General features: G+C 42.8%; 1 protein-coding gene across 2 annotated transcripts; it reads left to right on the forward strand.

Annotated features, from left to right (window-relative positions):
* Positions 1–71: 71 nt before the first annotated feature.
* On the forward strand, positions 72–25185 carry LOC112220067 (protein zer-1 homolog). Of its 2 annotated transcripts, none has more exons than XM_024381649.2 (16): positions 72–215; positions 975–1313; positions 1653–1803; positions 7768–8225; positions 8567–8734; positions 8947–9061; positions 9304–9450; positions 9687–9860; positions 15425–15640; positions 16956–16997; positions 17319–17438; positions 17594–17709; positions 18025–18213; positions 18462–18559; positions 18866–18968; positions 21731–25185. In XM_024381649.2, the coding sequence occupies exons 2-16, from the start codon at positions 1147–1149 to the stop codon at positions 21786–21788; spliced, it is 2322 nt and encodes a 773-aa protein (XP_024237417.1). In that variant the 5' UTR covers positions 72–215; positions 975–1146; the 3' UTR covers positions 21789–25185. The 2 variants fall into 2 exon arrangements, with proteins under 2 accessions (XP_024237417.1, XP_024237418.1); XM_024381650.2 differs by having other exon boundaries at positions 79–215; positions 972–1313.
* The last annotated feature ends 391 nt before the right edge of the window (positions 25186–25576 follow it).

Raw genomic sequence — 25576 nt, forward strand, 5'->3', positions numbered from 1 at the left:
ACAACATATAGCTAGCTACTTTCATAAAATGCAAGGAGAATTGTGTTTCTCATTACCTTCCCGTTCCCATGAAGCAATTAATTGCAACACATGAACCGGAAAGGGAGGTTGTTTTGTTGACACGGGCCAACACGAAAAACAGAAGAGAACGTAAATGATTCAAAAAATATAAATTAATTCAATCAACCAATGAACTATCCGTGTGCAAAGCTAAGGTATGATAGTGTTAGATAAACCGTGCAAATGAGCAGTGTTGACAAATCGTGTATATAGCTAGCTAGATCACCAAACATATATTCGCCAGCAGGCTAGCTACAGTAACTACGTGCTAGCGTTAGCTTAGCTAGCTAGCAATGGATTTGATGTAGCTACAGTAGTTAGTTAGCACAATAACTATTTGTCACGGTTGCAGGTTACACTTAACATTTATGATACATACAGTTCCCCTGTAAATATACATTACACTTTTGATCTAGCTACCTCTAGTTAACCACTAAAAAGTGCATCTGTAATTCGTAATAACTCAGCTAGCTACCTAACGTGGCTAGCTAATTAGCTATCTCAAAAACAACAGTTAGTTAGCGGCTAGTTGACAATCATTTGTACTTTTATCAATTTGTCGTTGTGTTTAACGTTAGTAGCAAGTTAGCTAACTAATTCAATTAAATCAAATAGCTAACGAATGTTTCAGAAGCCGCTAAACTAGTTACATAAATATTTAAGCTTGCTTCCGCAAACATTCTTTGCTAATTGATTAACATCAAATTCATGTCATGGAGGTGAAGCCTGTCATTACATGTTTTGCCATTTTGATTTATAGTCCTAAATACAGTTAGTTTGGCCACGTAGCTGACAAACTGCTATGACATATTATACTATTGTCATTTCCCTAAATATGAAGTATAATTGTAGATGTGTATCAAAGCAATGTCAAGTAGCCTAATGACTCATGATAATAACTTTGTCTCCAGCAGCTTCTTGAATGCCTAAACCCTAAATTAGAGAGGTTTTGAGCACTCTGCCTCTTCTGCGACCACCTCGTGTATCCCGATGCCTACCCTTTGAGAGCATCCCAGCACCCACTTCCTGAGGCCACCCGATTTGCCCTGTTGTCAAACAGAGGGGAAGGGAGAAGCAGCATCCGACATGGCGGCCAAAGCTGGGGACAACCCCGACAGCCTCATGGCGCTGTCCACGGCCTTCTGCCTGAGGAACCTGAGGAGGACCATGTGCTACCTGGGAGACGGGAACAAGCTCTGCCTGCGCTCAGATGTCTTCCTGCCCAGCGAGATCTGTGACAAGCTGGTCAACACGTATGTATAATTGGGATTTGGGACAGGTCCTAATCCTAATGGTCAATTAAGCATGTGGCTTGTAAATAAGTAAGCAGGGTAGCTTAAACACAATTTTTATCACTATGGTTTTCTTGTTGGTTTACCTCATGTTTCACATTATGTTGCTATTGTTTTATGAGGCGTGAAGGATGATTTTGTGATCAATCACTTTATTAGCTGTGAGCTTGGATTTGGATCTTGCAAAAAAATCAAATTGAAATGAAAATGCCAACCACAGTTTGTTCTGACAAATGATCAATTTGATCTTATGTCTTAAATAATGATTTCTCTGCTTTTTTTATGTATCCATCTTCACAGATACATGGAGCTGGTACATTCGGACAGTAACTTTGAGCCGCAGGACGGCTTCTTCCAGCTGTTCTCGGACCCGCGCAGCACCAGGCTCACCAGGGTGCAGCTGAGGGAGGACCTTGTGCGGGACAGGGACCTGGAGGCCATTTGGAAACAGGTGGGACATAGTGGAGATGGTCTGATCCCAGATCTCTTTGTGCTGTATAGCCCATAGAATTAGGAATTAGAATACTAAAATGGACTTGAACCTTCTGGAACTTTGAGGGTTTATGACATAGGCCCTCTAGTAATTTAATACAATATCTATGGTATAGCCCACATGGACCATATAAGTTGGCTATACAGTACAAACAGATCAAAGACCAAGCTGTAGGTAGACTGTGTGCCCTAAAATGCCATACAGCAAAAACACAGGCAGAAAAGGCAGCTGGGGCACTGATGGGATTTATTAATGTTTTCACCATCACTTGAAGTCTCATGAGTGCCCCTGCTGCCTTCTTGCTTGTATTTTTCCTGCAAGAAATAGGTGGGCCGGCAGTTTTTTCTTCTGGAGGACATAAAGTCCCACAAACAACATGGAAGGCGTTGGAATGGTTTCTCCAAGCACCTTAGACCCAAGCTAACCTCTATAGATATAAGCCATGATGATACCTCCTCTCTATTCAGGACCAATACCACATCCAGATGCACTGACACAAAAAAGTATAAATAAAGGAAAACTATTTTTTAGTATTTGTTTCATTAGTCCATTGTTGACATAGTCCCAAAATGTTGTATTTGTCATAAATCAAGTTTAAGGTATATAACTTTCAAAATACAGAAATCATACCTGTAGGATGCATTTTGCAACTACGTTGAAGGCAGCTTATGGTAGAGAAATGAACATTAAATTCTCTGGCAACAGCTCTGGTGGACATTCCTGCAGTCAGCATGTGAATTGCACTCTCCAGCAACATGAGACATCTGTGCCATTGTGTTGTGTGACAAAACTGCACATTTTAGAGTGGCCTTTTAGATTGTTGCCCCCCCAGCACAAGGTGCACCTATGTAATGACCATGTGGTTTAATCAGCTTCTTGATATGCCACACCTGTCAGGTGGATGGATTATCTTGGCAAAGGAGAAATCCTCATTAACAGGGATGTTAACAAATTTGTGCACAATTTGAGAGAAATAAGCTTTTTGTGCGTTTGGATCATTTCTGCCATCTTTTATTTCAGCTCATGAAACATGGGCCCAACACTTTACATGTTGAATTATTTTTTTAACTTCAGTATACATAGTAATAATGTTGGATGTTGAGGCCTATTCATCCTCTGTAATGGCCAGGAAGTCCTTGATAAAGGACAACAACAACCCTGTAGGCTAATTCCTTGACATGCAGGCACCAATGTGGACAGTTGATAGTAACACAACTATGAGGGGATGGGCAAGAGAAAGATCTTGGGTCACAAACCGCCTCATGCTTGTTCGTGTCACTTCACATGCTAATGTATGGCCAGAATTAATCATTGATACCACAGGTGTCTGCCTCGTATACCCCACCAGAGGAATGCATCACATAACTTAGCTCCAATCAGTGCCTTAGGAAAGTATTCAGACTGCTTGACTTTTTCCACATTTTTTTACGTTAAAGCCTTATTCTAAAATGTATTAAATCGTTTTTTCTTCATCAATCTACACACAATACCCCATAATGACAAAGCAAAAACAGTTTGACATTTTTGCTAATTTATTCAATATAAAAAATGGAAATATCACATTTTACATAAGTATTCAGACCCCTTTACTCAGTACTTGAAGCACCTTTGGCAGGTGGGTATGATGGTACAAGCCTGGCACACCTGTATTTGGGGAGTTTCTCCCATTCTTCTCTGCAGATCCTCTCAAGCTCTGTCAGGTTGGATGGGGAGTGTCACTGCACAGCTCTTTTCAGGTCGGGGTCAAGTCCGGGCTCTGGCTGGGCCACTCAAGGACATTTAGAAACTTGTCCCGAAGCCACTTTTGCAGTGTCTTGGTTGTGTGCTTAGGGTCATTGTCCTGTTGGAAGGTGAACCTTTGGCCCAGTCTGAAGTCCTGAGCGCTCTGGATCAGGTTTTCATCAAGGATCTCTCTGTACTTTGCTCTGTTCAACTTTCTCTCAATCCTGACTAGTTTCCCAGTCCCTGCTGCTGAAAAACATCCCCACAGCATGATGCTGCCCTGCTTCACCATCGGGATGGTGCCAAGTTTCTTTAGACGTGACGCTTGGCATTCAGTCCAATGAGTTCAATCTTGGTTTCATCAGACCAGAGAATCTGGTCTGAGATTCTTTAGGTGCCTTTTGGCAAACTCCAAGCGAGCTGTCGTGTGCCTTTTTACTGAGGAGTGGCTTCCGTCTGGCCCCTCTACCATAAAGGCCTGATTGGTGGAGTGCTGCAGAGATGGAGTGTCCTTCTGGAAGGTTCTCCCATCTCCACAGAGGATCTCTAGAGCTATATCAGAGTTACCATCGGGTTCTTGGTCCCTGACCAAGGCCCTTCTCCCCCAATTGCTCAGTTTGGCCGGGCCGGACAACTTTAGGAAGAGTTTTGGTGGTTCCAAACTTATTCCATTTAAGAATGATGGAGGCCACTATTCTTGGGGACCTTCAATGCTGCAGAAATGTTTTGGTACCCTTCTCCAGATCTGTGCCTCGACACAATCCTGTCTGGGAGCTCTACGGATAATTTCTTCGACCTCATGGCTTGGTTCAAGCTTTAACATGCGCTATCAACTGTGGGACCTTATATAGACAGGTGTGTGACTTTCCAAATCATGTCCAATCAATTGAATTTACCACAGGTGGACTCCAATCAAGTTGTAGAAACATCTTAAGGATGATCAATAGAAACAGGATGCACCTGAGCTCAATTTTGAGTTTCATAGCAAAGTGTCTGAATAGTTATGTAAATAAGGTACTTCTGTTTTTAATAATATTTTGATAAATTAGGCAACATTTCTGAACCTATTTTTGCTTTGTCATTATAGGGTATTGTGTGTAGGTTGCTGAGAGAATTTGTATTTATTTAATCCATTTTAGAATAAGGATGTAACTTAACAAACTGTGGAAAAGGTCAAGGGGTCTGAATACTTTCAGAAGGCGCTGTAACTTAGTACATTTTCAAACTGCCCCCATTCTTCTGTATAGGTATAGTAGTATTTCAAACTGCCCCCATTCTTCTGTATAGGTATAGTAGTATTTCAAACTGCCCCCATTCTTCTGTATAGGTATAGTAGTATTTCCGCCAATAAGAATTATTATTATGAAACCAAACCGCGGCTTTCAGATCTTAGAGGGGGATATAGTAGTAGGGGTTATGGCCATGTATTCAAGCCATATATGGGCTATTCACTTAAAACATTTTTAGAAGGCAGGCACACGCACACTGCCTAAAATCAAATCAAATCAAATTTTATTTGTCACATACACATGGTTAGCAGATGTTAATGCGAGTGTAGCGAAATGCTTGTGCTTCTAGTTCCGACAATGCAGTAATAACGAACAAGTAATCTAACTAACAATTCCGAAAAAACTACTGTCTTATAACACAGTGTAAGGGGATAAAGAATATGTACATAAGGATATATGAATGAGTGATGGTACAGAGCAGCATAGGCAAGATACAGTAGATGATATCGAGTACAGTATGAGATAAGTATGTAAACCAAGTGGCATAGTTAAAGTGGCTAGTGATACATGTATTACATAAGGATGCAGTCGATGATATAGAGTACAGTATCAACGTATGCATATGAGATGAATAATGTAGGGTAAGTAACATTATATAAGGTAGCATTGTTTAAAGTGGCTAGTGATATATTTACATCATTTCCCATCAATTCCCATGATTAAAGTGGCTGGAGTAGAGTCAGTGTCATTGACAGTGTGTTGGCAGTAGCCACTCAATGTTAGTGGTGGCTGTTTAACAGTCTGATGGCCTTGAGATAGAAGCTGTTTTTCAGTCTCTCGGTCCCAGCTTTGATGCACCTGTACTGACCTCGCCTTCTGGATGACAGCGGGGTGAACAGGCAGTGGCTCGGGTGGTTGATGTCCTTGATGATCTTTATGGCCTTCCTGTAGCATCGGGTGGTGTAGGTGTCCTGGAGGGCAGGTAGTTTGCCCCCAGTGATGCGTTGTGCAGACCTCACTACCCTCTGGAGAGCCTTACGGTTGAGGGCGGTGCAGTTGCCGTACCAGGCGGTGATACAGCCCGCCAGGATGCTCTCGATTGTGCATCTGTAGAAGTTTGTGAGTGCTTTTGGTGACAAGCCGAATTTCTTCAGCCTCCTGAGGTTGAAGAGGCGCTGCTGCGCCTTCCTCACGATGCTGTCTGTGTGAGTGGACCAATTCAGTTTGTCTGTGATGTGTATGCCGAGGAACTTAAAACTTGCTACCCTCTCCACTACTGTTCCATCGATGTGGATGGGGGTGTTCCCTCTGCTGTTTCCTGAAGTCCACAATCATCTCCTTAGTTTTGTTGACGTTGAGTGTGAGGTTATTTTCCTGACACCACACTCCGAGGGCCCTCACCTCCTCCCTGTAGGCCGTCTCGTCGTTGTTGGTAATCAAGCCTACCACTGTTGTGTCGTCCGCAAACTTGATGATTGAGTTGGAGGCGTGCATGGCCACGCAGTCGTGGGTGAACAGGGAGTACAGGAGAGGGCTCAGAACGCACCCTTGTGGGGCCCCAGTGTTGAGGATCAGCGGGAGGAGATGTTGTTGCCTACCCTCACCACCTGGGGGCGGCCCGTCAGGAAGTCCAGTACCCAGTTGCACAGGGCGGGGTCGAGACCCAGGGTCTCGAGCTTGATGACGAGCTTGGAGGGTACTATGGTGTTGAATGCCGAGCTGTAGTCGATGAACAGCATTCTCACATAGGTATTCCTCTTGTCCAGATGGGTTAGGGCAGTGTGCAGTGTGGTTGAGATTGCATCGTCTGTGGACCTATTTGGGCGGTAAGCAAATTGGAGTGGGTCAAGGGTGTCAGGTAGGGTGGAGGTGATGTGGTCCTTGACTAGTCTCTCAAAGCACTTCATGATGATGGATGTGAGTGCTACGGGGTGGTAGTCGTTTAGCCTAGGCTAAATGCTGTGTGTGTGTGTGTGTGTGTGTGTGTCTCACTTGCACACACACATACTCACAGGTACTTATAAAAGGTCAATTGGCCCTTCACCAGTATTGAAGCAGTTCTGTGTGGATGTGTTCCATCTAGTCCTGTACACTGGCCCTGGGGGAGGAGATAGAGGGCTCTTACATTCCTCCTTTAATACTCTCCCATAAACAGGCTTTCATTTTACGGCTGTGTCTACGACTATGTCTACAGCTCCCGAAACCAGCCTGTATCCTTTTAATGTCTGGAACACTTTTCTGTCAAATGACTGGAGCCTTCAACAATTGAAGGCACAATCCATACAAATGTATTTTCCTGAATACACACAAGTCCAAAGGTATAATGAATTATGGTATATCAGACCATATATCATCTGTATTAGAAAACATTTATTTTTACTGGTCTAATTACGTTGGTAACCAGTTTATAATAGCAATAATGCACCTCCGGTGTTTGTAATATATGGCCAATATACCATTGCTTAGGCCTGTGTCCTATCACTTCTCGTGGTGTCATCTGTAAGAACAGCTCTTGGCTGTGGTATATTGGCCATATACTACACCCCATTGGGCCTTATTGCTGAATTATATGGTATTATAAAGGCACATAAATGCTTACAATAAATGGCATATACTGTTATTATATGTTAAAGTATTATACCTTTAGGTAAAGTGTTACCAAACGGATCACTTGCCTTTCTGCATGACCAATTCGGGGAAACAAATCAGTTTATTTGTCACGTGCACAGCATACAGCAGGTGTAAACAGTGCAGTGAAATGCTGATTAGCAAGCTCTTCCTCAGCGATGTTCAGTATCAAAGGTTAAGAAATAGAAAGTCCAGAATAGCATCACTTAAGAGCACAGACTCAATACTAGGTCAGATAAAAAAAACACACAAGAATATCCGCTAAATACAAGGTCAGTACCACATAGGCTAAACAATGAAACTGACATTCAACATGTTTGATTTGAACTGACAATTCACCCAGGACTTGATAGAGCTTCACCTCACCTACTGCAACAGCCTATCAGCACGCAGCCTAAAGACTCTGGCCAGCTTCCGCCAGACCCTAGTCTCCCTCAGCCTGTTCGGCTGCAGCCACATCTTCTACCGCAAGGGTGGCGCCCCGCTGGCGTGCAATGAGGACGACGAGGAAGAAGAGGAGCAGCAGCGGCCTGCCTCCAGACAGGCGCTGGACACAGACTTCAGCTTCCAGGGCTTCAACCGGCTGCGGCTGCTCAACCTGGGGGGTCTGCCTGAGGAGGTGGACCCTGAGGCCCTGCTCAAGCCCCTGCCAGCCCTCACCTCTCTGGACCTGTCCGGGGTGCAGCTGCCCAGGGCTGCCTTCCTGGCCCAGTGGAAGGAGAGGCTGGCCTCCCTGGTGCTCTACAACGTGGACCTGTCAGAGGAGCTGGTCAACACAGTGGTGGAGCTGGGACACCTCAGGTGAGGGGCAGGGTTTAATCTTGGTACAGTAACTGGGTAAAGTAAACTGGTTTCTCTTTCGAGGCCCTTATTTCTGGAATAACCATCAGAATTTGCTTGATTTAGGAACTTGAGAGTTAAAGATATCCTGCCCGATACTGTGTGTGTAATTGTTTTCAGTCCAGTAGACCATGCCTAGGTGATAATTACAGATGTACCGTTTTGTGCAATAATTGATCAAGAACTGTTGATCAGTTAATAACTCAACTTGTCAACTTGAATTTTCTAAATTAAATAAACATTACTCTTTGTGCAGTAGGCTTGTAAAATGGTCTGTACCCTTCTCTCTTTGTGTTCCCCAGGCACCTGGATATCTCCCGAGAGCGCACCTCCAAGTTCAAAATGACCCGTAAGATCCTGACGGCCATCGTGCAGGGCCTGGTCAATCTGGTGTCGTTGGACATCTCAGGCCACATCATGTTGGACAACTGCACAGTCCCACACCTCGAGGAGGCCATGGGACGTCCAAGGTGAGCCACTTGTGTGACATAATTCGTAAAACATCTATGAAGTCCTTATGAAGACTTTGTGTATGATATACGTTCTGACTTGCTTGCTAAACAATGTAAATAGTAGGATTGGTTGAGTTGATGTAATCTCTCTTTCTAAAAATATGTGTACGTATCCTATGTTATGTAAATATGACAGACTCATGTGTTCTCTTTCTCTGTCTTTCTTTCAGCATTGAGCCCTGCAAGAGCAGCATCTACCCTTTCCAGGAGCTGAAGAGACCTCTGCAGTTTCTGGGGCTCTATAACACCACTCTTTGTAATGTGACGCACATCCCTGCGTACAAGGTGAAGTTAGACAAGGGGTTTCCAACTCCCGCCCTGGAGAGCTACTGGCCATGCAGGCTTTTGCCCCAGCCCATCACAAACATCAAATGAATCAACTAATTAAGGCCTTGGGCTTGTGTTATTATAGGGTTAGACCAAAAACCAGCACGCCCAGTAGCTTTCATGTCTCTCATGTGTGTGTCTGTGTGTATGTGTTGTTGTCATGGTGCTTAATGCTTCACTTCTATTGTGTCCCTGTTTAGGTCACAGGCTCCAAGAATGAAGACCAGGTCCTGAATGCCATCGAGGCCTACACAGAGTTCCGCCCGGAGTTGGCCCACCGTGCAATCAACCAGCTGTTTGACATCGCCAGGATACAGCACTGCAGCCAGCTACTGCGGGCACTGCAGGTTTGGGATCTTTTTGATTTAAATTAAAGTGTTTGAAAATGTAACCTTGAATGCTTTAGAAAGGGTGATTGACATCAAAGTGGAAAGTCATTTTCATTTTAATACTGTAGGATCCCACTTCTGACACCAATAAAGTTTGAAAAACAGCTAGCTGTACTTTCATTTATTTGACCGAGCTACCTCTCAGGGGTTCATTATCAGTTTATCCCCTGGCTGTCTTGTTGTAATCCCCCCAGCTGGTGATTGCTGCACTGAAGTGTCATAAGTACGAAAAGAGCGTCCAGGTGACGGGCAGCGCGGCCCTCTTCTACCTGACCAACACTGAGTACCGCAGCGACCAGAGCATGAGGCTACGCCGGCAGGTCATCCAGGTGGTGCTCAACGGCATGGAGCAGTACCAGGAGGTCACGGTAAAGTCAAGCCTCTCCCCTGAGTGAAACTGCAAAGTTAATTCCCTTCACAAATTTGAAAGGACTGGATTAGTATAAATTAGTCTGAAGGAGTTTAATCATAGGGGTGTGCAGAGTACTCGGGCAAAAGGAGTATTGTAAAAAGGATTTGGGGAATTTTCTGGATACGGTTATGATCAGAGTATTTTTTATGTTATCTGTGATTGGAAAATACGTTGTTTTCAGCTGCCATGCGCCTCCCGGGTGGCACAGTGGTCTCAGGCACTGCACCACCAAATCAAATTTTATTAGTCACATGCGCCAAATACAACAGGTGAAGGAAGACCTTACAGTGAAATGCTTTCTTACGAGCCCCTAACCAACAATGCAGCTAAAAAAATATTTTAAATATAAATAAAAGTAGCAAGTAATTAAAGACCAGCAGTACCGGTATAGAGTCGATGAGCGGGTGCACTGGTTAGTCGAGGTAATTGAGGTAATATTTACATCTAGGTATAGTTAGTAAAGTGACTATGCATAGATGATAACAACAGAGAGTAGCAGCGGTGTAAAGCGGGGGGGGGGGACAATGCAAATATTCTGGGTAGCCATTTGATTTGATGTTCAGTCTTATGGCTTGGGGGTAGAAGCTGATTAGAAGCCTCTTGGACCTAGACTTGGCGCTTCGGTACCGCTTGCCATGCGGTTGCAGAGAGAATAGTCTAGGACTAGGGTGGCTGGAGTCTTTGACAATTTTTAGGGTCTTCCTCTGACACCGCCTGGTATAGAGGTCCTGGATGGCAGGAAGCTTGGCCCCAGTGATGTACTTGGTCGTACGCACTACCCTCTGTATTGCCTTGCGGTTAGAGGCTGAGCAGTTGCCATACCAGGCAGTGATGCAACCAGCCAGGATGCTCTCGATGGTGCAGCTGTAGAACCTTTTGAGGATCTGAGGACTGAAATCTTTCCAGTCTCCTGAGAGGGAATAGGTTTTGTTGTGCCCTCTAAATGACTGTCTTGGTGTGCTTGGACCATGATAGTTTGTTGGTGATGTGGACTCCAAGGAACTTGAAGCTCTCAACCTGCTCCACTACAGCCCCGTCGATGAGAATGGAGGCGTGCTCGGTCTTTTTCCTGTAGTCCACAATCATCTCCTTAGTCTTGGTTACGTTGAGAGATTGGTTGTTATTCTGGCATCACCTGGCCAGGTCTCTGACGACCTCCCTATAGGCTGTCTCGTCATTTTCAGTGATCAGGCCTAACACTGTTGCGTCATCGGGAAACTTAATGATGGTGTTGGAGTCGTGCCTGGCCATGCAGTCATGAGTGAACAGGCAGTACAGGAGGGGACTGAGCACACACCCCTGATGGGCCTCCGTGTTGAGGATCAGTGTGGCGGATGTGTAGTTGCCTACCCTTACCACCTGGGGGTGGCCCATCAGGAAGTCCAGGATCCAGTTGCAGAGGGATGTGTTTAGTCCTAGGGTCCTTAGCTTATTAATGAGCTTTGAGAACTCTATGGTTTTAGAACGCTGAGCTGTAGTCAATGAATAGCATTTTCACATAGATATTCATTTTTGTCCAGATGGGAAAGGGCTGTGTGGAGTGCAATAGAGATTGCATCATCTGTGGATCTGTTAGTGGTATGCAAATTGGAGTGGGTCTAGGGTTTCTGGGATAATGGTGTTGATGTGAGCCATGACCAGCCTTTCAAAGCACTTCATGGCTACAGACGTGAGTGCTACGGGTCAGTAGTCATTTAGGCAGGTTACCATAGTGTTCTTGGGCACAGGCACTATGGTGGTCTGCTTTAAACATGTTGGTATTACGGACTCGGACAGGGAGAGGTTGAAAATGTCAGTGAAGACACTTGCCAGTTGGTCAGCGCATGCTCACAGTCCATGTCCTGGTAATCCGTCTGGCCCTGCGGCCTTGTGAATGTTGACCTGTTTCAAGGTCTTACTCACATCGGCTGCGGAGAGCGTGATCATGCATATTTCAGTGTTATTTGCCTCGAAGCGAGCATAGAAGTAGTTTAGCTATTCTGGTAGACTTGTGTCACTGGGACTCGTCACTCACAGCTGTGCTTCTCTTTGTAGTCGGTAATGGTTTGCAAGCCCCCCAACATCCGACGAGCATCAGAGCCGGTGTAGTACGATTCAATCTTAGTCCTGTATTGACGGTTTGCCTGTTGATGGTTCATCTGAGGGCATAGTGGGACTTCTTATAAGCTTCCGGGTTAGAGTCCCACTCATTGAAAGCGGCAGCTCTAGCCTTTAGCTCAGTGCAGATGTTGCCTGTAATCCATGGCTTCTGGTTGGGGTATGTATGTACGGTCACTGTGGGGACGACGTCATCGATGCACTTATTGATGAAGTCAATGACTGATGTGATGTACTCCTCAATACCATCTGAGGAATCCCAGAACATATTCCAGTCTGTGTTAGCAAAACAGTCCTGTAGATTACATCTGCTTCATCTGACCACTTTTTTTATTGATCGAGTCACTAGTGCTTCCTGCTTTAATTTTTGCTTGTAAGCAGGAATCAGGAGGATAACATTATGGTCAGATTTGACAAATGGAAGGCTATGGAGATCTTTGTGTGGGGCTTAAAGGTGGTCAGGAGTTTTTTTCCCCATCTGGTTGCACATATAACATGCTGATAGAAATTTGGTAAAACGGATTTAAGTTTCCCTGCATTAAAGTTCCTGGCCACTAGGAGTGCCGCTTCTGGGTGAGTGTTTTCCTGTTTGCTTATGGTGGAATACAGCTCATTGAGTGCGGTCTTAGTGCCAGCATCAGTCTGTGGTGGTATGTAGACAGCTACAAAAAATACAGATAAACTCTTTAGGTAGATAGTGTAGTCTACAGCTTATCATGAGATACTCTACCTCAGGGGAGCAAAACCTTGAGACTTCCTTAGATATCGTGTACTAGCTGTTATTTACAAATATACAGTTGAAGTCGGAAGTTTACATATACCTTATCCAAACACATTTAAACTGTTTTGTACAATTCCTGACATTTAATCCTAGTAAAAAAATCCCTGTTTTAGGTCAGTTAGATCACCACTTTATTTTAAGAATGTGAAATGTCAGAATAATAGTAGAGAGAATTATTTATTTCAGCTTTTATTTCTTTCATCACATTCCCAGTGGGTCAGAAGTTTACATACACTTAATTAGTATTTGGTAGCATTGCCTTTAAATTGTTTAACTTGGGTCCAACGTTTCGGGTAGCCTTCCCCAAGCTTCCCACAATAAGTTGGGTGAATCTTGTCCCATTCCTCCTGACAGAGCTGTTGTAACTGAGTCAGATTTGTAGGCCTCCTTGCTCGCACACGCTTTTTCAGTTCTGCCCACAATTTTTCTATAGGATTGAGGTCAGGGTTTGTGATGGTCAATCCAATACCTTGACTTTGTTGTCCTTAAGCCATTTTGCCACAACTTTGGAAGTATGCTTGGGGTCATTGTCCATTTGGAAGACCCATTTGCGACCAAGCTTTAACTTCCTGACTGATGTCTTGAGATGTTGCTTCAATATATCTACATAGTTTTCCTACCTCATGATGCCTTCTATTTTGTGAAGTGCACCGTTCCCTCCTGCAGCAAAGCACCCCCACAACATGATACTGCCACCTCTGTGCTTCACGGTTGGGATGGTGTTCTTTGCCTTGCAAGCCTCTCCCTTTTTTCCTCCAAACATAACGATGGTCATTATGGCCAAACAATTCTATTTTTGTTTCATCAGACCAGAGAACATTTCTCCAAAAAGTATGATCTTTGTCCCCATGTGCACTTGCAACCCGTAGTCTAGTTTGTTTATGGCGGTTTTGGAGCAGTGGCTTCTTACTTGCTGAGCGGCCTTTCAGGTTATGTCAATATAGGACTCGCTTTACTGTGGATATAGATACTTTTGTATCTGTTTCCTCCAGCATCTTCACAGGGTCCTTTGCTGCTGTTCTGGGATTGATTTGCACTTTTCACACCAAAGTACGTTCATCTCGAGGAGACAGAAAGTCTCCTTCCTGAGCGGTATGACGGCTGCGTGGTCCCATGGTGTTTATACTCTTTACAAACTATTGTTTGCTCCCAAAGATGAACCAGACTTGTGGAGGTCTACAATATTTTTTTTATGAGGTCTTGGCTGATTTCTTTTGAATTTCCCATGATGTCAATGAATTAGTGAATTATAAGTGAAAAAAAAAATCTGTCTGTAAACAATTTTTGGAAAAATGACTTGTCAGGCACAAAGTAGATGTCGTAACTGACTTCGCAAAAATACATTTGGTTAACAAGACATTTGTGGAGTGGTTGAAAGGGGTGCTCCCTCTGCTGTTTCCTGAAGTCCACGATCATCTATTTTGTTTTGCTGACAGCATGTCCCCAGCTAGCCATGTTCCGTGAAACTGAGTATGTTACTCTTTGGAAAGCAACTCATGCCCTAATTTCGTCAACTTTGTTAACTAGGGACTGGGCATTAGTGAGTAATATACTCGGAAGCGGTGGGTGGTGTGCTTGCATCCGAAGCCTCACTAGAAGACCGCTCCGGCCCCCTCTCCTCCAACGGCGTTGTTTTGGGTCGGCTTCTGGAATCAGTTCAAATGCCCTGGGAGGTACAGACAAAGGATCCGGTTTGGGAAAGTTGTATTCCTGGTCGTAGTGCTAGTTGTGCTGGTAAGTTGACATCTCTCTGATATCCAATAGTTCTTCCCGGCTGTATGTAATAACACTTAAGGTTTACAATGGGCTAACAATGTAAGAAATAATACATAAAAAACTAAATACTGCACAGTTTCCTAAGGATGGCCAAGCTGCCATCTCTATTGGGCCCGGGCGCAGTGCACGCTGACACGATCGCCAGGTGTACAGTGTTTCCTCTGACACATTAGTGTGGCTGGCTTCCGGGTTATGGTGTCGGGCATGGTGTCAAGAAGCAGTGCGACTTGGCTGGTTTGTGTTTCAGAGGACGCACGGCTCTTGACCTTCGCCTCTCCCGAGTCCCGTACGGTAGTTGCAGCAATGGGACAAGACTGCAACTAACAATTGGATACCACAAAATTGGGGAGAATTTTTTTTTTATTGTATCCGCAACATTTAGGTGAGTATTGCCTGCTGCTAGTCTGCTACTAAATCAAATGGCGAGGACCTTTGCTAGCAAGCTATCAATGTGTATAATGTCTTACAAGTAGAGTGACTTTAGGAAAAAAACATGATGCTCGTTCTTGGTGACAGAACTCGTCTCGCTGCTGCAAGTTGAGAACACACGCACACATCTTCTGCTCCTGATCTGCAGCTTTCTTGATCTATATAAGTGAAGGGAGACTAAGCTACATTTGTAACTTCTATTTTGGCATTTAAAACATTACTCATCTCTATTTAGGCATTTTAAAAGCTTTTTTCAGATCAAGTGTATCATCTGATCTGTCAATTTACGAATACGATTATGGCAAGATCGGCACACCCCTAGTTTAAACCATATTCCTCACTCACATTCCCCCTTTCCTCTTCCCTTGTTTAAACCATATTTCTCACTCACATTTCCTCTCCCCCCTCATCTCTCACCTCCCCCTTTCTCCCCCCAGGTTCAGAGGAACTGCTGCCTGACACTGTGTAACTTCAGCATCCCTGAGGAGCTGGAGTTCCAGTACGGCCGGGTCAACCTGCTGCTGCTGAAGATCCTGGAGCCGGCCCGGCAGGACGAGTCCATCCAGCGCATCGCTGTGCACCTCTGCAATGCCCTGGTCTGCCAAGTGGACAACCATCACAAGGAAGCTGTGGGCAAGATGGGCTTCGTCAAGGTAGGAGAGACTGCTATTTTGTTTGACATAGGTAAACAATCGAACGAACACACACTTGTACATTGCACACAAGATGGGCTTTGTCAAGATGGGGAAGACTCACATTGATAGCCATAACCTTATACACAAATTGGTACACTTGTCACTTACACACATTCCAGGGTTTCTGTTAGGAAAATGTGGCGCCGGACATTGACCGGCAGCATTTTAATTTACCGGACCCATATGCGTTGGGTGTGTAACCTGATTAGGTCGGCCACCCACAGTGCTCAGAATGACAGAAATCACATTTATATTATGGTAATTCATATTCACAGAACATGCAAGTTGAGGATACATCGATGTGCGGTCCTTCTTACCGAATTCTGATATGCACTTTGAGTATGTTAGATTAACTGTCCACGTGTACTTTTCCTCAGCCGACAAGATGAGTAACGAACAGAAAAATCACTAGCCTATGTCATTCTGCTATCCCCTATAGCAGAAAAGTTGACGTATTCTATTGGCTAGTTTACCGAGAAAGAAATAGCCTATTCCAAACAAAGTCTGGGACCGTTGTGGGAAGATAGATCCCAAATTCATACAACCAGTAGGCCTAGGCTACATAAAAGTCTGATGCACCAGATCAGAATGTTTAGCTTAAAATGTTGATTAACTATTAATTCTTCACATTCTAAACGCAGCAATGTGCATAAGGCAGTAGGCCACGCGCCAATGTTTGTTCCATGATGCAATTAGCGGTGAAACACGGGTTCATGTGAAAAAGATGAAATTGTCAGTTTGAAATTTAGAAAGAGAAGAGATCTAATATGCAACCACTAGCATGGGTTGCTAATATGACTAGGCTTGTGCCTTTGGCGCATTGCAAAGTGGTGTGTGTGAGGTGCAGATGAAGCCTACTTTCCATTGCCTACGTTTGCTGTTTGAGATGCTGTAGCAGCAGCTCTCGCGCTGTTTGACAGATTTTCTGCTCAAAGGCTCTGTATCTGTGTGATAAATACGATGCATAATGAGTATACTGCACACATATGGCAATCTAATTCCACTACATTGACTGGTATTTCCATCATTGAAGTGGCCAAAAAGCAGCATTTCCCAATGCGATTTTTTTCTTCTCCCGGACAATTGGCCAGTGGCAATTTTATTGATTTAAAAAATATATATATATATCTGCCAAAAGCTGGCTATTACCGGCTAACGGAAACCCTGGCGCATTCGTACCCGTACACACACACACGTACACACACACACACACACAGGTCATTGATGTGTTTTGTGAAGTTATCTCTTGGGTTATTTCTTTTTTTTTCTTCAGACAATGTTGAATCTAATACAGAAAAAGCTACAGGACAGGATGGTGAGTCATGTTTTGTTTCTTTCTTTAACACCCCTACCATTCCACAAGTGCAGACTCCTTCCTACATCTCGTCTGAAATGACCTCGCAGAACCTGAACTGGATTGAGCCACATCACAATCATATTGTCATGAGGCATAGCTCTTAGCTCATTCCAGACCTAATAGTATTTTGACATGCAACCCTTAAGAAAACATTGCATGTGTTAAAGCCAATTCAAGTCTACTGTCTGGAATGGCATTGCCTGGCTGACTGATGAGTCTACCTAGAGATCACTTTGGATACAAACATATGCCAACTTAATTTTGTTTCTCTTTCTACAGTGTGACCAGGTAATGGAGTTCTCCTGGAGCGCACTGTGGAACATCACTGACGAGACTCCAGACAACTGTCAGATGTTCCTCAACTGTAGGGGCATGAGCCTCTTCCTGGACTGCCTGAAGGTTAGCTAGGGCATCTCACCTTTTCATAACCACCAAGTGATTTGTTAAAACATACAATCAATGTACTCCATCTGAAAGTAAATAAATACAATTCCTTCTCCCATCATGCAGTGCCTTGCTTGTGTATCACCTTTTTGTCCTCCACTGCCTCTCAGGAGTTTCCAGACAAGCAGGAGCTCCACCGTAACATGCTGGGGCTGCTGGGTAATGTGGCAGAAGTGAGGGCTCTGCGGCCACAACTCCTCACCCCACAGTTCATCTCTGTCTTCAGGCAAGAGAATGTACATTGTCTGTATTGAATGGTTAAATGCAGTATTGACTGATCCTACTGCCATCTTGGACCAGGGTCCTTTTGTATCAAGCGTCTCAGAGTAGGAGTGCTGATTTAGGATCTATTTTGCCTTTTGGATCACAGTGAATACGATTACATGGACAGGGGGGACCTGATCCTAGATCAGCACTCCTACTCTGAGATACTTGATACATACGGTCCCAGATCTGTCTTGCGATAGAGATTTTATTTCATTGAGACTAACCTGGATAAATAAAGCTGGATTCTGCTTTCCTGACTGTTCTGTGGTGACAGTGACCTGCTCGACAGCAAGGCGGATGGGATCGAGGTGTCCTATAACGCGTGTGGGGTGCTGTCCCACATCGTGTTTGATGGGCCAGAGGCATGGGGAATGGAGGAGCCGCTGAGGGACACGGTCATGGACAAGATGATGGCTGCTATCCAGAGCTGGGATGTCACCTCCCGCCGGAATATCAACTACAGGTAAACAGAGAACTCAATGGAGATGAGTCTCTGGAGACAGTTACAAATGATCCCAACTACAATTGGATATATCATCAGAAAATTATTTAAGTAGATTGTCAGGGAAAGATTTAACTATAGCTGAACTTGTAAAGCAACCTTTTAGAGATGCAAATGCATTTCACTTTTCATGTATACGTTTTCTGAATGAACACTTTGAATGAACTCATATTTTCTGAATTGACACTCCCTCCCCTTTTTCTTTTCAGATCCTTTGAACCTATCCTGCGCCTGCTGCCCCAGAGCATTGCCCCAGTCAGTCAGCATTGGGCCACGTGGGCACTCTTCAACCTGGTGTCAGTCTACCGTGAGTATCAATACAAAGACAAATCCCGCTTTAGACACCAGCAAGTTGCCAGGTAAACTCGCTTATTGATGTCATTGTTGGGATCAGTCTTTACCACATTGTATCAATTTGAGAAACCTCAGAGGTCAGTTACTTATTTTATGTTTATTGTTGCATTATTAATAGCATAATTGTGGATTCACTTTTGGAGTAATCGTTTTTCAAGGGAATACTGCCCACTACCCACACTTTGTCGCTCATCAGGGAAAGCTCTCTGCTTTCTAGTAAAAAATGATTCTCACTTATTTTCTTCCTCTCATCCCTCAGCGAGTAAGTACTGCCCTCTGCTGGTCAAGGAAGGCGGGATCGTTCTCTTGGAGAAGGTGCTGGAGCTCCAGACATCACACGAAGAGACCAAGGACATGGCGCGGTATGACCTGACCTATTAACCCACCCAACCTTTGAACTGATCAGTAAAGCAATGAAAATAAGCAATCATCCCAAAAAAGTGCTCAAAATAGCCTACATTAACTTATGCAGCTTAAGGAACAAGGTTCATGAAATTAATAACTTTGCTAGTAACAGATGACATTCATATTCTGACCATCTCTGAAACTCACTTAGACAATACCTTTAATACAGTGGTAGCAATACAAGGTTATAACATTTTTAGAAAATACAGAAATGCCAGTGGTGGAGGTCTTGCTGTTTTATATTCAGAACCACATTCCTGTAAAGATTATAGAGGATCTCATGTTAAATACTGTTGAGGTAATATGATTACAGGTTCATCTGCCTCACCTAAAGCCCATTCTTGTGGGAAGCTGCTATAGACCACCAAGTGCTAACAGTCAGTATCTGGATAACTTGTGAAATGCTTGAATGTATGTGATGTCAACAGAGCGGTATGTGATTTAGATATTGACTGGCTTTCATCAAGCTGCCCACTCAAGAAAAAGATTCAAACTGTAACCAGTGCCTGCAACCTGGTTAAGGTTATCAGTCAACCTACCAGGGTAGTTACAAACAGCATAGGAATGAAATCATCATGTATTGATCACTTCTTTACTAATGATGCAGAAATGTACTTGAAAGCAGTATCCAGATCCATCGGATGTAGTGATCACAATATAGTGGCCATATCTAGGAAGTTCCAAAGGCTGGGCCTAATATAGTGTATAAGAGGTCATACAATAATTTTTGTAGTGATTCCTATGTTGTTGATGGAAAGAATATTTGTTGGTCTGTGGTGTTTAATGAGGAGCAAACAGACGTTGCACTTGACACATTTATGAAATTGCTTATCCCAGTTACTAATAAGCACGCACCCATTAAGAAGATGACTGTTAAAACGGTTAAAGTCCCTTGGATTGGTGTAGATTTGTTTTTAAATGTATGGTTGAGAGGGATGAGGCAAATGGAATGGCAAATAAGTCTGGCTGCACAACCGATTGACAAACATTCTGCAAATTGAGAAATCATGTCACTAAACTGAATAAAAAGAAGAAACAACTGTATGAAACAAAGATAAATGACAAAGTATGATAGTAAATAAAGCTTTGGAGCACCTTCAATTCAATTTTGGGAAAAAAGGCAAACTCAGCTCCATCATTCATTGATTCAGATGCTTCATTCATTACAAAACCAACTGCTATTGCCAACTACTTTAATTATTTTTTTCATTGGCAAGATTAGCAAATTTAGGCATGACATGCCAGCAACAAACATCCAAGTATATGTCACCAAATTATGAAAGACAAGAATTGTCATTTTAAATTCCATAAAGTAAGTGTGGAAGAGGTGAAAGGGGGGTCTGATAACTTGGATTGAACATTTCTGAGGATAATAGCTGATGATATTGCCACTATTTGCCATGGCTTCAATTTAAGCCTACTGGAAAGTATGTGCTATCAGGCCTGGAGGGAAGCAAAAGTCACTCTGCTACATAAGAATAGTAAAGCCCCCTTTATTGGCTCAAATAGATTACCAATCAGCCTGTTACCAACCATTAGTACAGTTTTGGGGGAAATTGTGTTTGACCAGATACAATGCTATTTTACAGTAAACAAATTGACAGACTTTTGGCATGCTTATAGGGAAGGACATTCAACAAGTACAGCACTTCCACAAATGACTGATGATTGGCTGTGAGAAATTTATGATAAAAAGATTGTGGGGGCTGTTTTGTTAGACTTAAGTGCAGCTTTTGACATTATCGATCGTAGTCTGCTGGTGGAAAAACGTATGTGTTAGGACTTTACACTCCCTGCTATATTGTGGATAAAGAGTTACTTGTCTAACAGAACACCAAGGGTGTTCTTTAATGGAAGCCTCTAACATAATCCAGGTAGAATCAGGAATCCCCCAGGGCAGCTGTCTAGGCCCCTTTTTTCAATCTTTACTAACCACATGCGTCTATGTGTGCGGATGACTCGGCACTATACACGTCAGCTACTACAGCAACTGAAATGACTGCAACACTTAACAAAGAGCTGTAGTTCATTTCAGTATGCGTGGCAAGGAATAATTTAGTCCTAAATATTTCAAAAACTAAAAGCATTGTATTTGGGATAAATCATTTACTAAACCGTGAACATCAACTAAATCTTGCAATAAATAATGTGGAAATTGAGGTGACTAAACTGCTTGGGGTAACCTTGGATTGTAAACTGCCATGGTAAAAACCTAATGAAGCGCTGCTCTGCCTTCTTAACAACACTATCAACAAGGCAGGTCCTACGGGCCCTAGTTTTGTTGCACCTGGACTACTGTTCAGCCTTGTGGTCAGGTGCCACAGAGGGAGTTAGGAAAATTGGCTCAGAACAGGGCAGCACGGCTGGCCCTTGGATGTACACAGAGAGCAAACATTAATAATATGCATGTTAATCTCTCCTGGCTCAAAGTAGAGGAGAGATTGACTTCAGCACTACTTGCATTTGTGAGAGGTGTTGACATGTTGAATGCACTGAGCTGTCTAAGCGACTAGCACATAGCTTAGACACCCATGGATACACCACAAGACATGCCACCAGAAGTTTCTTCAGTCCCAAAGTCCAATGAATTGAAATGTAGTTAATAAATTGAGGACTGCCCTAATCCCCCTCCCCTTAATTTATCTATTGACTTGAATTAGAAAGGAGCCCAAACCAGGTGAATTAAATAAATTCTGACGCCTCCCTTCCTCTGTTTCAGGAAAGTGATGGAGCAGTGTGAGAATTTCAAAGAAGACCCAATGGAAACGGCGAGGTAGACAACGATCAACAGAGGTTGACGTCAGGGGAGCAACACCGCTATACAAACAAAAAGGCAACTTCATAGAAACCATTGTTTACTATCTTCTCACCACAAGGGTCAGTTGTGTGCATCGATTTACTGTAGAGCAGAGCAACAGTTTTTTGCCTCTCGGCCAGCCTTTCTGGACAGAACCTTGTTATGCGACACTATTAGGAGGTTGAGATATGGTGCACGGAGTTGGTGTGTTTTATTTGTGTTGCACATGATAAGCATCATTTGTATAATGGATTTGTGTTCTCTTATTGGTTTGTTTTGCTTTTTTGTGTGCGTGCTTGTCCTTGTCAGAGTGTGAGCATGCTAGAGTGCGTGTGTATGAGTGTGTATGAAAGGACGTATGTGCGTGCATGTGTTTATAATAAGGTTCAAAACACTGGGGAGATGTTTGCCTCTTTGTAAACAAAACGGAGGTTATTATTGTCTTTCTCTCCCCTTAGTCTGTTCTATTGGGTCTAGTGAGAGGCCCTCCATTATATAAGCTGAGTTTCCAACACAGCGTCATCAGAGAGCTCCATTATGCCCATCATGATCCTTCTCAGATTCCTTGGTCCTCTCAGCGATTTCTGACACAGAAATTCTAAATGGATGACGCCATGAGATGTGGAAGGTGGTTAGTTTTATCCCATGCAGCACTGATCTGTGGACAGTTGTTATTGCGCAGTGAAGTTGCTATGTCTGTGGAGGCCTCTACATCCCATACTGATTGAGAGCGTAACCGTGGACTGTACCATGACGATGACCCCGGCAGAAGTCTTCCTAGATCCTGTGGCATGGTGAAGGACTTTATTTAGTTTTTCGTTGTAGATATTTGGAGTTGTCTGTCCCATCTTTGTTTCGGTCTGTCTGTTTTTATGCTATATGATTATAAACACTCCTATGATTTAATCTGTACATCTAGGCTTGGTTCCCAATTCTTTACATACAGGTAACTGCCAAAATAAAGAAAGCACTTGAGTAAATTAGAGTTTTGATGGCTCTTATGGTGTGGGGTGCATTTTCCTGACATGGCTTAGGTCCTCTCAACCCTTTAGAGGGAAAGGTAAATGGCAAAAATATATACACAGCCATTCTGAGTGATCACCTTCAACCTATGGTGAATAATTTATATCCTGATGGGAGTGGACTCTTCCAGGATGGCAATGCCCCCAGCCACACACACACACGCATGAGTGGTCACAATGGTTTGATGGGCAGGAAAACAATGTAAGCCATATGCCATAGCTGTCTCGGTCACCAGATCTCAACCCAATTGAACACTTATGGGAGATTCTGGAGTGGCGCCTGAGACGGCGTTTTCCACCACAATCAACAAAACACCAGATTTTGGGATTTCTCCAACGCAGCTGTTTTTATCTCAATATAAAATTATTTCTTGAACTATTTCTAATTTCTTTAACTCATTTACTGCATGGTGATGTTACCATGGAAGGCCAAAACTCCATCCCACCAAAACTGGCGTTCTTTTCAAACAGCTCTTAATGGGCATTATTTTCACAATTTCACAGTATTATTCCAACCTCATAGTGTGGAAATATGTGTATAATACAGGTCAATCATGTTTTAGAGTGCACTGGGCCTTTAAGACAAATGTTGGTGTTTCCTTTATTTTGGCAGTTACCTATATATAACCTGTGAAGAAGCCAAATGAGAAACAAACCAGGGAGGACTACTGTTAGGGTTTTTGGAATCTATAAAAATATGCCCATGTTCTTACATTTTAAGGAACGTTTGAAGGTGTATTTGAAAAAACATGATTTGATTTTGTCTGTCATGTGTAAATTGTAATTAATCTCATGGGTCATATTTGCATTAGAATTTGATTTCTGAACAGTATGGAGAATATGGACACAATGTCCTCAACTACAAAGTCTAATTTCATATATTTTGATTTAACACATTTAGGAAAACCTGTTACTTATTTCAATAGAGTTAGTTGCCACGTAAAACATATTTGGCCTAACATTTGCACATGGTTTGGATACAAAGGTAGTCAAGTGATGTAGTGGTACACTTGGTCTCCAAACACTAGCATGTTCACGCAACATTAATTCAAGAAACCAATGCCATGATATGGAAACACACAGCATGCACCAAGTATCTGTCCTCACACGTCCAACTTTGACAATCTTCCCTTTTGAATATATCTTAAAACCGATAATATCCATTGGTTTGGTCAGAACTGTACACTCATTTCCCCGTCCAAAACTTGATGTCAGTCGATCTAAATGTCATTAGAAAAAATACAACGTTCCAAACCAGACTGACTGTTCATTGATTGATCACTAGCGGCAGGGACGCAACTTTCACACCCCCAGTTTTGTCATTGAAATGTGATACCAAACAAGGCAACTGTGTGCTTTAGGACCATGCGGATGCCTCCAAACGGTCGGGTAGGCTTTTAGAGTGTTTATCTGACTGGATAACTTTTGGATTTTTGATTTGAAAAAATTGTGCTTTGAAAACCAAAGTTGCGCCCCTGACTAGCGGTATTATAATTTCACATGAATTTCACATGAAGGCCCAACATGTTCAGACATGGACTTTTCCTTCTGAACCATTAGATATCAAATTAATGAATTCACTTTTTCATGTACATTGTCTTAAAAGCCTTTTCCATGTGATTCTGTATTTGTATGCCTGGTTCAACTATATTTATACTGTTCTTTCACAATTATGGTGGGAGCTTATTTTCAAATGGGAGGCCAGAATGGGCAAGGCCTATAGAAAATGGAAATATATTATACTGTTAGAAACCTCACTTCGTAGTAAGTTTACTGATGTTGGAATCTCTAATATTCAATCAATGGGTAGAGTTACATAGCACCAAAGGGAGGATGGGTTGATTTATGTAGGTCTTTTAGGCTGCAGCATCAGCTCTTTAGCACTAAATGAACATATTACATAAGTTTTTAAAAAATTTCACTATTCAGTTGTAAATTGTAGAGCATCTGAAGAAATGTAGGTAACACTTATTTGACATCTCTGTTCTAAGTCTCCAGAAGAGATATGCCTCTTCATAATAATAGTGATATTAATATTAGGCCTATAAAATATAGGCCTAAATATCTCATTAACAGTCATGTCATCTGACACAAACTCCTCTATAGGTAAGGTAGTCAATTCCCAGCTAGTCATGACTGTCAACTTATTTTTCATAAGCTACAGTCAGATTTTATGACTTCATATCTGTTATATCATGCCCATAACAATATATCATATTACAGAGGTGTCAAGTGAAACCTACGGTCAAAATGTGCATAATGCTCACACAGTTTGATTTTCTTTCAAGAGCACCATCAGTTCTAGATTTTATTCCTTTCATCTCAGATTAATAAAAAATAAAGTTGGAGTGGTTATATTGTGTTTCTCCTTTGTCTTTGTCTATAGTAGACTGGGCCTGGATTAAATCAGATTGTGCATGGTTGGCTATGAAACTTTTAAAGGTAATGTTACCACATTCAGGGAGACTGCATTCAAGGTAAACGTTGCATATGTTGGCTCAATCTGAAATTACCTTTACATGACCAGCGTGCTTTAACGCAGATTTACTGCTGATCGGATTGAATCCCGGCCATAGGGTGCAATTCAATTGAGGAGGAAAACCAGGCTGTTTGAGATGTCAATGATATAAAAGTACCCCTTGGTTGATGCACATTTTTGTGCTGGCCCTGTGTGGATGTATTAACCTTGTTTAAACGTTGTTTGTGACTAGGCAAGTCAGTTAAGAAAAAAAATATATATTTACAG

Source organism: Oncorhynchus tshawytscha, linkage group LG20, assembly GCF_018296145.1.
Source record: "Oncorhynchus tshawytscha isolate Ot180627B linkage group LG20, Otsh_v2.0, whole genome shotgun sequence".
Taxonomy (NCBI): domain Eukaryota; kingdom Metazoa; phylum Chordata; class Actinopteri; order Salmoniformes; family Salmonidae; genus Oncorhynchus; species Oncorhynchus tshawytscha.

Bases quoted from the DNA above. Each gene is read 5' to 3' on its own strand.
- LOC112220067 (XM_024381649.2), top strand. From the start codon at position 1,147: ATGGCGGCCAAAGCTGGGGACAACCCCGACAGCCTCATGGCGCTGTCC. The intron at 8,735-8,946 runs GTGAGCCACTTG...TCTTTCTTTCAG, and splicing joins GAGGCCATGGGACGTCCAAG to CATTGAGCCCTGCAAGAGCA. The intron at 18,560-18,865 runs GTGAGTATCAAT...CTCATCCCTCAG, and splicing joins CAACCTGGTGTCAGTCTACC to CGAGTAAGTACTGCCCTCTG.